We start from the raw sequence: 18,013 nt of genomic DNA, 5'->3' as shown, positions 1-18,013 counted from the left end.
AATAAATTTCCAGATCAACACCTCGTGGTTTTTTAAAGGTGATTCCGTGATTGTATGGCTGCGATTACGTGGACCATGTGCCAAACAAATACCTTGGTAGTTAAGGCCACGAGCAACATTTCCCCAGCTCAACTACACGACTTATTTATTAGTTTAATAGTTTACAATCATGTAAGACTTAACTAAAATGCATATACGAAGTGTTGTATTTGAGTGTGTAAGAGGTTGAATAATTTTTCATCGTCTCAGTTAAAGTTTACACAAAAGATAATTTACGATAGAATGGTAAATTGTTTACATCCAACTGATCAATGGAGGATATATTCAAGGGCAAAACTTACGAGCACCGATCTTACGATGGATCATAAACTATGAATTATGGATCATAAACTATTGGTCAACAAGAAATTGTTTTGAAATCCCTTTAACCACATTTCTTATTATGTCCTAGAAAATACGCTTACTATCTTTGTGTAAGTGTTTTGTGTTGTATGTACTATTTATTAAACTTTGACGCAATGAAAATGAAGAAACCACGTAAAAAATGTAAATATGTAAATAGCTCAGATTAGTGTATGATGACTACGCACCCGACGATGGAGTTATCTCCGAAACGGCCGTAGTGCTCAATTTACAGGATTGCGAAGACTGTAAGTAACCTTTATACTTACTATCTACTTACTTAGCAGACAGTTTAATTCAATGGCTTAACTATTATTAAATATGTATATTCTTACTCAACCCAAAATTGACTTTATGATTTATGACGTTCACCAAGACATGGATTTGCAGTTTTTCCAGTATTCTAAACTAGTTTTCAAATACATAACTTTAATACAAACTTTACTTGAATTAATAAATGTGTTAATCACAAACCATCGTGTTTTCAGGCTGGAGCAACTACTGTATTTATATAGATCTTAGAAGGTGTCATTTTTGTTCCTTTTTAAATATTTAATAAAGGTTCAATATTCATCGCTGTCTTTTACGTTTGTATTTATCAATTATTTAATTAATAAATCGTGATTCTCTGAATTCCCCAAACATTGCAAAATATGGGGATTTTGCAGTTAAACTGTTCACTATGACTCATAAAAGCAATTAAAACAGCAGTTGTAAGTCACAGTGCTCTACACATCTACACAATTTTTTTTTGTCATTTAAATTTAGTTGGTTGACAAAATAATGAGTTCTACATCTTAATAATATCTTAATATATCTTAATTCTGTGTTTTAACCATTGATAAAAAGAGTATAGACACGTACAATATTGTCTATACTCCTTTCATGTATGGTTTGACTAAAATGGACATGTAAACGGTTTGTGTTTTAGTTTATAATTAATGTTTTCACATGTGACTTATAGAGTAAACCCTTTGATAAATCGTCGCTAAAACAAATAACAAATACAAAGCTAGAATCTCGAAACTGAAACTTTCCGTGCACAAATTGTAGATATTGGTTGGGAATTTAGGACCCAAAGGTAAAACAAATAACAATACATCATTCCGCTTTATTCAAACCACTATTATTTATTTCATCGCCCACATCTAGTACATAATAGGCCATAAGTCGTTTAAATGTTCGCATACTCATAACGCATAACGGGATAACGGGGTGCTGAACCCTCAACACTACCCTTAGTGGATGACACAATATTACTCAAGTGTATGATGACAGAACGGAGTGTTGAGTGAGTAGTATGAGTAGCATTGGGCGTTGAAGCTAATGTAGAGGTCAAGTGAGGACTCTTCAACAAATCTACTTCAAGGACAAACACTGAATTCCGATCCCGAATTCATCAGCAGCAGAGCACTTCATGCCAACATATCTCACAGACTTGGTGTGAGTTTGAGTAAACATAATCGTCGTATAGTATGGGACGTCAACTGAGCGAGTACTAAATGTCTATAGAACCAAAGATTTAGTCCCGACAGTCCAGTCCATAGAGGGTCAAATATAGAGGGCCAGAATAACCTCGGGGTTATTCCTCCTTCCCTTTCAGAAAGAGTTGAAAGAGAAGAAGGACTAACGCTCCGAACACTATATATTGCCTTCTATGGGATGGACTTTTGGAACAAAATATTAGTTCTATAGATACCTAAAATCTACTCTGTTTTGAAATACAGTGTTCCAAAGCATCCTGTGTATGCACGATTAATTAATCGGAACCCTAGTTCAAAAGTAGTTACTCGTAGCATACAGCATGCACATTTCAGTGAAAAAACTTAACCAGAATATACCTCTACCATTACTTTTGAGATAGGGAGTGACGCACACATAAGTGCGTATTTTAAGCTAAATATGAATATGAACGCGAGATTAGTGCATAATGTAGTGAGAGTTATGTAGCTTCGTTACCGACTAAGATTTGTTGTTTCTTTGGGGCCTGGTTTCGAACAAAAAAGTTACTAACTTGTTTGGATCGAACCAGTCACCTTATGATTTGTCAGACAAGCACTATACCCATTCAGCTACTTAACTACAGAGATCCCCGATGTTGATGGAATAACCCCTTCACCACAAATAAAAATCTGGCTAGTTTTGCTAATTCTCAAACCCGGCAGCAAAGATTCTCGCAATATAGTCTAACCATCTATCAGACAGTCGATTCGAGAAGCAAACAAGAATACAGTGCATATCAATAATTAATTGCTCAAGGGAGCTAAATGTTACCGCCTCAAGAGAAATATGCTCTCTCCTCTACTCTTTTTTGTTTAATATTATGCGTTTCCAAGATATTTTTCCAAAAGGTGTGGAATGCGATCCTTCCTCTGATTATTTTAATTATATATATATATATATATATATTTTTTAGTAAGTCTTTTGTATGGTCAAGAATAAATATGAAAATTATCTTTGTGAATTGAAATTACTGTGTAGGACACATCCGTATTAGGAAATCAGAAATTTCCAAAAATCTAAATTGCTCCACTGTACTATTATGAGCTCTATATCCTATTAAAAAATAGTCTCTTATTAGGGGTCTTTCCTTACCTCAAAAATATGTTTCATACTTATCACAAATCAAAATAAATGTAAAAGGGCATTGTAGAGAGGCAATATATTTAGATTTGTAGACTGTCAACAGATCTCGTAGTTTTTATGCCAACTTAGTTATCAGAAACCTCATTCTCGTAAACACACGTTTATTTAGTGGTAATCAAAGAGAATATAAAATTAGTCCGATCTTTCCCACTTAACCGGATGTCGAAACTAACACGTGATGTAGATTCCCTAACGTTTAAGGTTGGGAGGTAGTTCACTATGTGAGTTTCTACATACAAAATAAGTCTGTTTTTATAAGTTTCCAAACACCAAACCTTCAGTTAAGTATCTAGCCCAGCATTGCCTATTGTAATTGTGTAATGTATTATTACAACATTCAGACGAAACATGGTACAAAACATTACCATCTCACACAGACAAGGTCAACATATATTTAGAAAACATAACTATATAATTTTTCTTGTTTGGTGTTCATCAAACTGAAACTGCTTAGACCAGAAACGAGTTTGATGCACGCCAAACAAGAAACATTATATCATCATACAGATAAGTCCTTTTTATAACAAAACTTGGCTACGGATAGTCCATTTAAATTATGGCTAGCTCAGTATACAAAAGTCAATAAGTTTAATATCATACACAATATTATCGATTTGCAAAGCAAAATTGACATGCTAACAGAATTTTATTGAGGAAAACAAAAGACGCTGCCGAAATTAAATTACGATAAAATCATCTAGGTCAGTGATTGTAAACAATAAGACGTGCCATCAAGTGAAACCGGTGGCGAGATAAATTAAAATCAATCCAATTAGTGCGAAGTTAAAAGCCAAATATCGTCCTCTGCTATCAGGACATTCTACTTCCTGTGATACCAGAACAGATAGGTCGCCCCATACAGGGAGCTCATCCAGCACAACACAGTGTAATGGAACTAGGTCACAAATACACTGATATAGGCTTAACATACGCAAGTCCACACTTTCTGTACTTCAAGAGGCGTAGGCGAGGCGTACTTCAATTATTATACTTTCATGCTTGTTGGGTCAATTTATTGCAACGTATGTACGCTTCGATGCGTGCGTTTTGTGGCTTGCGAGGAATATGTTTCAATAATTACATTCGTTGTTTTCCGTTACTGTAAAGACACTATACAAACTAATAAATACAAGCTAAACTGTTATCGTCCATTCGAAAACACGCACAGTCGGAGGAGGTTTCAGTTGTGGACTGGGAGTTGCATGACAAACTCGCTGTTGAATCTATACCAATATTGTTAATCTAGATCAATCATAATGTTGAAAATACCTACCAAACATATTATTTTACACGTATTTTGACATTTTTACAAATACTCGTATGCTTTTAAAAATATCCAATTGCTTTAGTTATTCAACTTTGTAAGTTAACAATAGTGTTTGCAAAATTTACTTTATCTATAGTTTCTGATGCTTTGAAAAAAACAACTTTATACGAGTGGCTGATTTGAAATTCAGACAATAATGCATCTTTATCCAATGATAGCATCTACATTATTTATGCAATGTCTAAATAACATTTCTTTTATGTTCAAAACATTGCGTTTGTAGGGACGGCCGGGTGAGGTGCCACCAATCTATGACTCTCTATTGGCTCGGAACCTAAGCTCTAAATCATCTTCATTAAAAACCAAAACCACGATCCGACAACGAATTTGTCCATACAGTTTATCGTTTATTAAAATATTAAATACACAGTTTAGTCAAATAATGCACACTTTTGGTGGCGAATAAATTAGGAGTGTCCAAGGAATCGTTTAAATTGTATAAACAACAGAGCAAGGAACGAACCAAACCGTAATCAAAATTGAAAGTCGCATTACCCCGCAAGTTACATATATTAAGTTTTAGTATACAAGTCTAGGATCGTTTCATACAAAAGCAAAGTTCAAACAAATCCCAAAATCGGACAAGTGAATGGATGTTCTGAATGGAAGTGCTCAATTCACTGGCAAGATGCTCGAGAAGATAAATTTTCAATTTAGATAGAATGATAGAGCAGAGCCGTCTAGCCTAACAGTACAATTCTTGGGTCAGCGTAATGGGGCAGAACGTAGAGTGAGTGGGTTTTAGTCTTATACAGACTATGGTCTTACACGTTATATTACACATTTTACATTATATGTAAATACCTTGCAGCAAACATGCAGACGAGGCAAATTTCCATTTGCTTGGTAAGAATTTTACTAAGATGTTTCAAGATAAAAAATGCATTCTCGATTTAAATGTTCAAGGAGTACTTAGGCTTTCTGCTACAGAGAAGGTAATACAATTGGTTTTGGTAAAATGATGAGCTTCGTATAAAAAAAACTTTCCAAACTTTATCAAAATACGTATTTAGAAAGGATTGAACTACAACAGTTTACTTACATGGGAATTTTAAATGTACAGTTTTGTAGATTGTTCTTAGTTAGGCGTATAACAACGTGTCTATATTTTTGTTGTTTTTAAGCTGTACATGATGGCCGAATAAAAATCAGGCATTTTTAAATTTTAAGGGTAAACATTTAAAATACTTTTCCATTTTACATTTTACACATATTCTACAGTAGTTGTTCCCATTCACAGATATATTGCGGGTTGGTCAATTCCTGGAGGTTTATCTAGCCCTATTCATTCCAAATCAAATCGGACTTTATTGCTCGAGTGGTCGTGTTCACGGACGCATGCACATGTAAATTCCCTAAAAGAGAATTAAAGAAACGGAAAATTAAAAAGAGTTAATGACACCCTTTATTCTATTTTCAATAGCTATCGATGTGACCAAATTTTTTCAACAATGTAAGTCCTTGCATTCGAAGAGACTGTTATCTTTAAAATGCGCCTTGTGATATAATACTCATCGTTTAATAGATAACTTGTATTGGTCTCCTCACTCTTTCTATGTACAAAATCATCAAATCCACTATAATCAAAACGGTTTTATACTAAACAGCAGTTTTTGAAAGTTTAATGAGGCATTTAAAAACATTTGGGCCTAGTATGTGCAAAAAACTGGCAAACAAGTACTGTATATTACACGGTGGTTGGGGGACATTATATTATGAGTGATATTATAATTAATGTTGGATGTTTATCGACTTTACACTGTAGCAGAATCGTGAATCGATGTTCACTGATTTACTACAGCAGTTAAAAATTCCAGACAAAAGCAACAGGGTCGCTATTGTAATTCACGTTTAGCACTGTTTAGCACTGAATACGCGTTTTTAAGTGGCTATAAGGATTTTCACGCTTAGCACTGATAAGGATTTATCTACTGAAGATTATCTGTTGAAGTTTTATGTGCTCCAGTCCTCACATAAATTAACAACATTACTCGCACGAGCAGCTAATGTAAACCAAGTCTTCCTTGTCTTTGTTCTGCTCCTAACTAGATTTGTGTTCATTGAAAAGCAAATTTGCACTCTTTGTCTCGGATTAAGTGTCAGTATATAAATACAATTCATTACATATAATAGTATATCAAAGGAAATATACAGGGTGTCCCGTAACTCTCTGGACAAATGTATATAGCGTTATTGCTTAGGTCAAGACAAACACATTTCACCATAGGAACATGGGTCTGTGGTGCCTAGTTTACCGTCTGTCTGTATTTATGTATATTTACAAAAGAATTAATAACGCCTAAACGATTTGAGATACAGCCTTGAGATTTTGGAAAAATGTTTCTTATTAGGACTTTTTTTTAGCTATACTAAAAAATCATAAACCGTTTTGAAATGGCGGCCATTTAAAATATTTGATGCCAAATTTCACGAAATCCGTTAAATTTACAAAAAAATTGCAAGATAACAAAAAAATTAGTAAAATTTGTGCAGTTTTCAATAACACCTTATTTGTTAAGAACGGATAAATAATAACAGAGAAATGTGTTCTTTTCGTAATCCATGGCCACTTTTCTCCATTTAAACAATAGGTTTACATTCTCCAAATATCTTTACAATAATCTGTTATACGTAAATTTTGCGTTTTAAAAACATAACAGCTGTTTGAATAATTTGTTTTTGTTATTTATAAAAGTATTGTTGACTGAACATTACTGCAAGTCTTTACTAGTGGTTTACGATTCTTACAACCTAGTTAAAGTCATTATTTATTGTGTTTTTACGTTATTAAGTTGGCCGTTTAGTACTGAATTTGAGCAAACACATTCTAAGCAAACACGTTCAGTACTGTGATATGGTCTACTTTTTTGGAAAGGCTCATGGCAGTGCAAGAGGAGCGGCGAGATTGTATGCAGAACACTATCCAAACAGGCAAAGTCCTAACCATAAGAACCGGTGTTCAGAGAAGTTCAGACAACAATAATTTTATAAAAAACACAAACAAATGATTCAATCAGCTGTTGTATTAGCATTGTTTAAATGGAGGAAAGTGGTCATGCATTACAAAAAAACACATTTCTCTGTTATTATTTATCCATTCTCAACAAATAAGGTATAGCTGAAAACTGTTTAAAATTTACTAACTTTTTTATCCAACAATATTTTTGTAAAATTAACGGTTTTCGTGAAATTTGGCATAAAATATTTCAAACGGCCGTCATTCTTAAGCGGTTTATGATTTTTTACAACAAAAATAGTACTTAGTATAGTTTAAAAAAAGGTCTAAATAAGATAAACATTTTTGCAAAATCTCAACGCCGTATCTCAAACAGTTTAGGAGCTATTATTTTGTTTGTTAAAAATACATAAATAAAAGCAGACGGTAAACTAGGCATCACAGACCCATATTCCTTTGGTGAAATGTAACGAAATTTAACTGGTGAAGTTAAATTCGTTTCTGACCATTTTTGTAATCCTAAATTTATTAACACATTTCTAATGTATTTTTTCTGATGACCACCGCTTTAAATAAAAACGTTTTCTGACTAAAATTAGTTGTAAACAGAAAGTAAAATTGTTGGGCATTAAGTTTGCCAAAAGGTCACATTGATACAAGAGACTTAACTCCAAATTATAATACAAAGTCATTTATATTCATACCAAGGAATATCCTTGTAGAGTATAAAATAAATCTAAAAACCCAGTAAATAAACGCAACTAGTTGGACCTCACCCGTAAATAGCATATTGCACACACCCTTCCCCCAAATACCACATGTGGGTTTTGTTCGTTATTGGTGGTGGAATCGTTTCCACAATAATTGTGGAGTCACCTACATTTTGACGGGGCTTAGCGAATACGGTTATTGTGGTTTAAAACAATTACCAAAGCCTCGGCAGGAATATGTTTATGTTCATAAACATTCGCAAAATAAATTAATTAAATATATTTTTTGCCAAAATACGCAATTTACGTATTGTGTTTAGCCGTTACCTAAGCAATGTGTATAGTTGTGAGGCTATTCCGTTTATCAATTTATTCGCAAATCATCTCTATCCAGTGTTTGTGGTAGAGAGCTCGCTAGAAAAACATTTAAACTGTAAGAAAGCAATTGACAACAGTAACTGTGCACACTAACTTAGATTTAATTAACTGCAGACACTGTGCAGTAACTGGGTAAAGAAGTACACATTTCAAAAATATATATCATATATATACAATATATATGATATTGAAATCAAATTTTAACAAAGAATCCTCCATTTTGTTGTAAATAATGAAAGTAAATAAAGTGTCCTGTTTGACAAGTATACAAAAATACTGTTTATATTTTTTTTTACTATTTATGTAATATGTATATTAACTTATAAACTAGTAAATCAATTTATGCATGTAGCTATTGGTATTTTAGTACCGTATGTCCGCTTGAATTTTGTTTTAGTCTTCTTAAAACGGTCATGTATGTGTTATATAAAACAGGATTCAGAACAAGATCAGTTGTTTGTTTCAAGAAGACACTGCTTCAATGAGGTTGTCAGATTTTCCATTTATTAGCACAATTGTACTTTTCCCGTGGCACAAAGAAATATGTTATCACTAATTTATCACACGAATAAAGAATTTTGAAACTTAAACAAATATATTGTAAACTTGGTTCCTCTTATTTTAGAAATGAAATTAAGTCCGAGAAAGGTTTTTTGGAGCTGACACTTAATATTCAATACAAAGCAATTGAGAATTCACTAGTTTATTTACATTAGTCAGACCGTATTTGTATTTGCCAGTTTTAAACTCGTAAAAACTATCCTTAGATGTAGGCAAGCAGAACAATCGCAACGCATAAATCGTTAGTTTAAAGAAACCCCACTCTTAAGTAATACACATTTTCAATGCCTTTAGAATTATGTTTGCCTTTTACACAAATACCATTAAGTGTTATAGTTCGCTGTTTACTCGAAAACGTCTACTCTAAAATGTTAATATTATATCAAATAGGCTACTTTAAATATTTGCTTACAATAATAAGCAATTAAATAATAAATAATGTATTGCAAACAAGAGATGACAAACAATAGAAACGTTGTCATTGCGAAACGAAATTAGGTTATTTATCGCGGTTGTTAAATTATTAAGGCAATTCAAATTCAAACAAATTATAGTCAATTTATTTCGCAAAAGAATTGCGTGGATACAACAATGAGAAAAAACATAAGAATAAAATAGTTGGAAAAATATTAATAATTATATTCTCACATGGTTGCTTTCGTAAGCGAAATTCTCCTCAACTATTCAAATCATGGACAAATAAATATGTTTACGTCTAGTTAAATATTTTTGAATCGTCCTTTTATCGTAGAGAAACGATAAGAATGATTAAGTTTTTGCTAAACGGAGTTGACAAATACTTTAATTGACTACCTGTAGCCATTTCAATTTTTTAGAAACTATAACCCTAACATTTACCAACCAATTAATAAAATTGCCAACATTAAACGCCTCAACAATGGATCATTATAAACAACAAAGTTCAAAATATACCTCAATTTGTCTTCTTAATTTGTTTGAAAGTTAAATTAAATTTTCATCCGACCGGCTCGGTTAAACAAATTTAGCCAAGTAAAAAGTTCGGTTTGTAAAAATATTTGCAGTCATGAACATTAGTAAAATAGTACTTACCAAGAGTGTAGAGCACGTGTGTGAGAGCGGAGGAATACAAGCGACACACACTGACCACGGCTGCGGACGTACTACACTACTATACTACTACAACAGAGAAGAGAAGCTCTGGCTGACACCCCCGTGGGGGGGGGGGGGTCGACGCGAACCCAAAAACTCACTGTCGCCTGTCACCAGATGATGTAGAACCTCCGTTATTAATAATTTGCCCAAACTATTTGACAGACTATTTGTTATGGTGGTTTCCCTTAAGTGAAACCTGCCTAACAATTTTAACCGATTTATCACCAGGTACAATTCAGATTTCCTTTTGTGAATGAACGTCGGTTGACGACTGATCACAATAATTGTCAAAAGTTATAATTCTTATTCTCTTATAATTTTGTTAATCTTATTTTTGAAAATAATTTAAATTTATAGTATGAGTTCTTTTTATAAATTTATGAAATTAATTTGTATGTATCATGTGTGAGGGCCATAGATTGTGGTATTTATTTGCCCTCACCATTTATTATCACAACTTTTTATACAAAACATCGCTGTAGATTGGTAGTTTAATATTTAAAGAATAATAATATAATATTATCACATAATATTTATAACACACAATATAACTTGCACAATGCAACACAAACCCTACCAAATCCTACCAAACCCTACCAAACCCTACCAAACCCTACCAACCCCTACCGAATCCTACCGAATCCTACCGAACCCTACCGAACCCTACCAATCCCTAGCAACCCCTACCAAACGCTACCGAACCCTACAAAACCCTACCAACCCCTACCAAACTCTACCAACTCCTACCAAACCCTACCAAACCCTACCAACCGCCACCAAACCCTACCAACCGCCACCAAACCCTACCAAACCCTACCGAACCCTACCAAACCCTACCAAACCCTACCGATCCCTACCGAACCCTACCAACCCCTACCAACCCCTACCGATCCCTACCGAGCCCTACCAATCCCTAGCAACCCCTACCAAACGCTACCGAACCCTACAAAACCCTACCAACCCCTACCAAACTCTACCAACTCCTACCAAACGCTACCAAACCCTACCAACCGCCACCAAACCCTACCAAACCCTACCGACCGCCACCAAACCCTACCGAACCCTACCGAACCCTACCGACCCCTACTACACCCTACCAACCCCTACCAAATCCTACGAAACTCTACCAAACCCTACCGAACCCTACCGACCCCTACCAAACCCTACCGAACCCTACCGAACCCTACCGAACCCTACCGACCCCTACCAAACTCTGCCAAGATTTTTTGCGGATTCCCCTAAATATATCTTCACATAACCTTAAAGTTGTAGATGTGTGCATTTATTGTATACAGGGTGATTTTTAAATTAGTTCCCCCCCTACTTTTTTCTACATTTCTTGTCAACTCAGGACTACGTCAGATCATTGTAGAGTAGTAAGTACTTCATTTTGACTGGGTATACATTTTTGGCCGCCATCTTGGATCCGCCATATTGGATACAAAGTTTTTTTTTCAAATGTAAAGGTAGGGTTGTGACCCATTATTTCAAACAAGAATTTTACGCTGATTACAATGCCGCAATTAGTTTAAAAAAATCTTGATCCGTTCTAAAGTTATAAGGACTTTTTGTAACTTTATTTTTAGCCCATTTTAACATTGTGCATTTACAAACTAAGACCATAATGTCAAAATAGTGCTAGATAAAGATAAGTATACACCACCATTCATTGTCGACCTATTTTCACTTGGTTATGACGGATGTATTTTTTTCGGCCGCCATCTTGGATCTGCCATTTTGAAATGTGACAAATTAATTTAAATATGAAGGTGGTGTTGTGACCCATCATTTTGAACTACTTTTTTATGATGAACTCAATGCCGTCTCAATGCCGTTTTCATTTGCATGTTCGGTTTTTGAATTATTGAGATTTTAAATAAGATAATTTTAATATTTCATCAAGAAAGCCTGATAACCAAAAACAGATTGCGGCATTGAGTTCAGCATAAAAAAGTAGTTGAAAATGATGGGTCACAACACCACCTTCATATTCAAATTAATTTGTCACATTTCAAAATGGTAGATCCAAGATTGCGGCCGAAAAAAATACATCCGTCATAACCAAGTGAAAATAGGTCGACAATGAATGGTGGTGTATACTTATCTTTATCTAGCACTATTTTGAGATTATGGTCTTAGTTTGTAAATGCACAATGTTAAAATGGGCTAAAAATAAAGTTAAGTCCTTATAACTTTATAACGGATCAAGATTTTTGAAAACTAATTGTGGCATCGTAATCAGCGTAAAATTCTAGTTTGGTATAATGGGTCACAACCCTACCTTTACATTTGAAAAAAAAAACTTTGTATCCAATATGGAGGATCCAAGATGGCGGCCAAAAATTTATACCCAGTCAAAATGAAGTACTTACTACTCTACAATGATCTGACGTGGGTAGAAAAAAGTAGGGAGGGGACTCATTTAAAACTCACCCTGTATATTTTTTTCAACTTTGTGGTGAAAAATAGCGTTCGTACCACTGTCCAAAAAGGCGTTTTCAGCTCTCGATCGTTTTAAGTTCGAGACGAAGAAGAAAAAAAATGATCTCGAGCCAGTAAAACCTCATTTTCGGCTCTAGGTACGAAATATACTATATCAGTTTTGTTGGAAGAACAGAAAATGCCTCGAGTTCAAAGAAGAAATATTAAAAGCAGGAGGTGGAGACAATTAATAAGAGATCTTATGCGTATGAGAAGAGTAGAAGAAGGGAGGCATGGCCTAATAGTAAGGCATCCAGATACACACTCACCAGGTGAGATGAATAATATTTGCCAGTTCTGATATGCAAATTATTAAAAGTGATAAATTACAAGAATAATATACCCATCGTGTTGTAAGGTGGTAAATTAAACTTGCCTAATGAAAGATCGAATGTTCCAGGTAACACTGACAGATCAAGACGTTTTAAGACCATTGGTAGAAACTATACTAATGCATTGGCTATGGTAAGCTCAAGTATAAGATTAAAACAAACCCTGGCGGGACCTTATGTTTTTATTGTTAACATTTTTGTTACTCGCTCTACTTCAATTGAGAAAACCCCGTAAATGGATTGTTTACTTCATGATATCCAAACGGCAAGGTTACGTTGCCAGTTCCACAAGCAAACTTATACACAGTTTATTGACTGGAAGCCACAAAAAGTCAAGACATTTCAAGTCAAAAATAAGAAGTTTCAACAACTCATTTGCTATGGTAAGTGTTAGTCGTAATATTTGACCAAACAAGAGAAGGACTTTATGCCTATGCATTCAACGGCAAGTTCATTACAGAATTGGAATAACACCCGCGGAATTACAGTTGCAGTCGCTACGGTCAAGATTATATTTCTGATTCAGGAGAGGCAAATAGTATACGCTGTTCAATAAAAGAAAATGTAAACTGTTATCCAAATCTTATACAAGGGTTATCTAACCTATTTCGACAAATAAATCCATAATTTCAATCTTTCAAAACTTTGGGACGGGTACTAAGAGAAACTACTGAACAACGGGACAATAACGTGCTGATGATGGGCATATACTCAGACTGACAGACAACACATTAAAAGACGTTACAGTTTACCAACTTCCAAAGGTGTAGCTGCTATGTTCAAAGCAGATGGTTGGTGCCCAGTACAACCCAGAGTTTGTTGTATACCTCATAAATGGTACACATTAAATTGCTGATATCACCCCAATTTTCAGGATTCCCCTATGGAGAAAATCCTTTGGGTTAGAAGGATGTCTCAAATCAAAGAAATACAACCAATTGTAAAATGACCCAACTTGAATTTACTTCATACAGATTATCAATGAGGCAACAATTTCTTCAGTTCTCCATGCTGAAAAAAACTTTGTTGCGACATATTTTGGACATGTTCACTAGACTTGAAGGAGAGCGTTTGGCATTCATTAGAATTGAGCAATGAGTTAAAACAAACTGAGGGCAGAAATGTATGTGAACTTTCACGACGCAAATAGAGATATTAAAAACCAAGTTTTAACAAGTATTATAATAACTTACGAGTTCGCGAACCAGCATGATCGGACTGTGAGAACGGGGGTTTATGGGGTTTTTTATGGGGTAAAAAATTGGGGTTTCCCATTTTTGAGCAAAAAAACATAAAATTTAGCAATTGCTTTCCAAACCATTTTGTAGGGCTTAAAAAACATATAATTTAGTATATTCAAGCGTATAATGAATGCGCCTAATGGATACGGAGAAAATTAAAAAAAAAATGTAAATTTAAAATTCCGATGTTATTAGTATGAAGAATAAGTAAACTGTTGTAGTTTGCTTGATTATGAACATATTTTGATCAAATTTGGAAAATGCATTTATATCTTACTAAGCTATTAACATTTGAAAAAACCTTTTTTACGCTCCCTATTGCAGCAAACCTTAGTACTCGTTAAACTATTTATATAAATAGTGAATAAATATGATAGTTTTAAATAGATATTTTAGTGTAAATCCAATCAGGCAAATGGAAATTCGCTTAGTCTGCAGGTTTGCTGCGGCGGGGGTATTGTTTTCTAGGTTGGTCCATGTGCCATTTATTGTATACATATTTTCATTATTTATTCAACTATGTATTTATTTCTCGTCACTCTTAGTTCTTTCATTGTCCCAGTATTTGCATGTACTCTAATCTTATTATTGTTACTTTTGACTACTATTATTATTATTTATAGGCTATTTAGTCATAATGAGCAACTCACAATTTGTAATCAAACTGTAAAATTGGTGGAAAGCCATTGGCAAATAAATAAATACACAAGCCACAAAAGATTGATACGTTAACAACGTAAAGCTTTAAAAATTCATTATGGTTTTATCAAAACATCTTTCACTTAATGTGTTATCATTTTCATAGCATAAACTGACATTTTGGAGTCCAGGCAGAAAACGAAAAACTTATACAGAAATACATAGGGTGCAACACCAACGAAAACTAAGTTGTAAATAGTGAGGTGTTTGTACGTACAAATTATTCTTGTTGCACCACCGGTTCTAAGGAAAAGTACCTGTACCAAAAACCAACGTTTATAATTAAGAACTATAGTACTTCCGACCAATTAAAATGTGTTAATCAAGCCCCGACGTTATTGATCACCCTTGGTTTTGGATATTCTCACAAAAAGTTTTCGAAAATCAAAGTTATTTCCCATGAATAGCAGTATTTGTAAGCAACTTTTAATGTAAAAATATCAGTGACAGTTTGAAGAAGCTACTTTTATCCAAACAAAGGTTTGATATTTAATAGATGACGTAATCTCTAAACAATGATTGGTATATCTAGCAAACATTAGGAGGAAATGTGACGAAAATCGCACAAAGCTGGGTTTTTGGACGTTTGTAGTTTTATTTCCTAAGTAGGAAGGCCATGTACTCTAGGGAAAAGTACCGGTGTCAAGAATCGTCGTCGAAATGTTGTTTTGAACAATTGGATAGGCATATGTACCCAAGAGATGGGCTATGGGCCTATTGGTGGTATGGTCCAGCGATTGCAGCACAAAGAGGAGAGTAGAAACCGAAAGTGACACATTGGAAAAGCGAGTTTAGCTACATCTAAGTTAAACCTCTGTTACGATCACAACGAAATCGGAAAGATCTTCCAAGATCGCAGCAACATCCGCGGCCGCCCACTGCAGTTGTGATTTTTCACTCTACACTTTACACAGCTGTCCTTGAAGCGGAGTCAGTGAGTGTAAACCTTGTTTGTAAGCTATTGGCGACGATGATTAAAAACATTTAAGTTTCCCAGCCCTATACAACACTGATTCACGGTATTTTTTCTGGTTATCAAAACTCAAGTACAATTGTTGCACTTGCGATTAATTAAATCCGTTATGTAAGGCACAGCGTTTTTAATCTCACTTGGTTTGGATTTGCTTACAAAACGTGATCGCAAATGGTTGCGGTATTTGTAAACAACATTTACTGTAAACACATCAGTGACAGCTAGAAGTGAGAATTAATCCAAACAGCTGTTCGTTATCTCATAAAATGTAGTAGGTAACACGAGAGCTCGCCCCGTCCCCGTGGTCGAAAACTCGACCAAAAGCATGTATTGTGCAAACTTCTCTATTTTGACCCCACGCAGTAAATAAAACATGTGATTGGAATTTCTTCCATTTGTTTTGATTTTCTGTTAAGGTCCAGGTTATTTTTTATATTATTTTTTATTCATTTTTTGTGCTTATTTTTTTCCTATTTTAATCTATAAAAGGATTCTGCACATCTACAGGAAAATATCTTTAACTTGTTGGTACCAACAGCGTGTAATTCGGTCTAGTAGTATGGTCAGTCTAGCTGTCATAAGTTTTGCAAAAGTTTTTTAGTATATAAGAAAGAATGTTACTACAGTTAGTTACTCTAATTTAAGTACAAAGTGTTCCTCGACGTTATGTGGACTCCCTAGTAACGATTCATTGTGATATATTACAACAGTGGCGCGATCCTTCGTGGACAATTTTAACTACGTTGATCAGTGTCATAGAAAGAACATCAATCGTGGTTGAGGCATATATTAATAGGTAAGCACGTTTCTTTAAACCCCATTTTCTCAGCTCGTGTACATCGTAGGGAAAATCTACACATATTGTTAAAAATTTATTTTGCTGTAGGTGTGCAGACCGCTGGTGACTTAATAACAACGAAATATATATAGTTTTATTTACAGCGTGGCGTGGGGTGAAATCAGGGACGTTTGTACATTAAATATTTTTGATCGAGTTTTTGACCACTGGACGACCTCTAGTCTATATTATTAAAATAATTTGTTGAATTTTTCTATTCAGCAAGTCGACCCCTAAATATTTATTTGTTTATGCACATTTAATATAAATTTAAAGCTCTTATCCTCTAGATGTGCATTTTGTGGGTTTGGATGATATCCCATGAAAGCCCTTCGTCATAGGACGAAAATGAAGCTTTTAAATTTCAGAATTTGTGCTGAATTCCGTTGTCAATCACCTGAACTTAAGTTTACATCAAAACAGATGGCCATGATACAATTTTGCTTACATCCATACGTAAATGGGGTTATCGTTACAGTTGGTGATGTTTTGGTAAATTCAAGTAAAATTTTGTAAACGTGCTTATCTAAAGATCTTTTTTTTTAAAGTTCGTTTTACTTTTTTATGCATGATTTCATATTGTATTGGAAAAACTAATTACAAAGTTATGTTCAGTGTTTGCTTGAAGAAATTACAAGTCAGTGATACGTTTATGATTATAGCGTAAAAAATATATGGTTTTCAAATAACTCAGAGCAATAGAAAATTTTTAATTAATTGGACGACTTTCAGTATCTTTACCAGTCATTAGCTCCAAAAAGAACGAGGAAGCAAATGTCAAACAGATATTTTTTTAACAGCTGAACAAAATATAATTTCCATTACTTATTAATGACAACAATGACGCTTAAAAAATATCAAACTCTTTATACTAAAAAGTAAGTAAAAGTTTAGTCCAATCACATCAATTAATAATTAATTGCCATGAGCTTACCAAGAGCTCATGTCAAACAGGAGAAGAAATAAAAGGGCCCACTTGTGTTAACATTTTTATCGTGCATGAGGTTGTTGGAGAACGGGATCAAGCCATTGTATGTATTTGATAGTCATGTCCCAAAACTAAAGAAACCAGTCCTCGAAGAGAGGGGAGAGAGAAGAGAAGTGGCAAAAAAAGAATTTGATGAAGCTGAGAAAAAAAGGCGACACGCTTAAAATGGAGATATTACGACCACGTACCGCTAAAGTGACGAAGAAGACAGTAAAGAAAGATTGCAAAGAACTGCTTAAATTACTTGGGATACCCTATTTCACTGGCCCAGGAGAGGCTGAAGCGCAATGTGCTGCATTTGTAGTAAGCGGGATTTAGCAACTATGGACTTGGATGCTTCGACTTTT

General features: G+C 34.3%; 2 protein-coding genes across 2 annotated transcripts in view; one reads left to right on the top strand and one right to left on the bottom strand.

The window, feature by feature from the left end:
- Positions 1 to 10,133, bottom strand: part of LOC128997842 (aminopeptidase N) — a 144,637-nt gene extending 134,504 nt beyond the window's left edge. The window contains exon 1 of the mRNA XM_054423597.1: positions 10,052 to 10,133. The gene's annotated coding sequence lies outside the window, so the exon portion shown is untranslated. The remainder of the gene's footprint in view (positions 1 to 10,051) is intronic.
- A 540-nt stretch (positions 10,134 to 10,673) lies between these two features.
- LOC128998938 (salivary glue protein Sgs-3-like) lies at positions 10,674 to 11,372 on the top strand. Its single transcript, XM_054425294.1, has one exon. It carries the CDS (start codon positions 10,674 to 10,676, stop codon positions 11,370 to 11,372), a length of 699 nt encoding a protein of 232 aa, XP_054281269.1.
- Positions 11,373 to 18,013: the final 6,641 nt, after the last annotated feature.

Source organism: Macrosteles quadrilineatus, unplaced genomic scaffold (genome assembly GCF_028750875.1).
Source record: "Macrosteles quadrilineatus isolate MER2022 unplaced genomic scaffold, UCM_ALF_1.0 Scaffold_7__1_contigs__length_78375512, whole genome shotgun sequence".
Lineage (NCBI taxonomy): Eukaryota > Metazoa > Arthropoda > Insecta > Hemiptera > Cicadellidae > Macrosteles > Macrosteles quadrilineatus.
The sequence above is the reverse complement of the archived record's forward strand: the minus strand, read 5'-3'. Positions and strand labels throughout refer to the sequence as shown.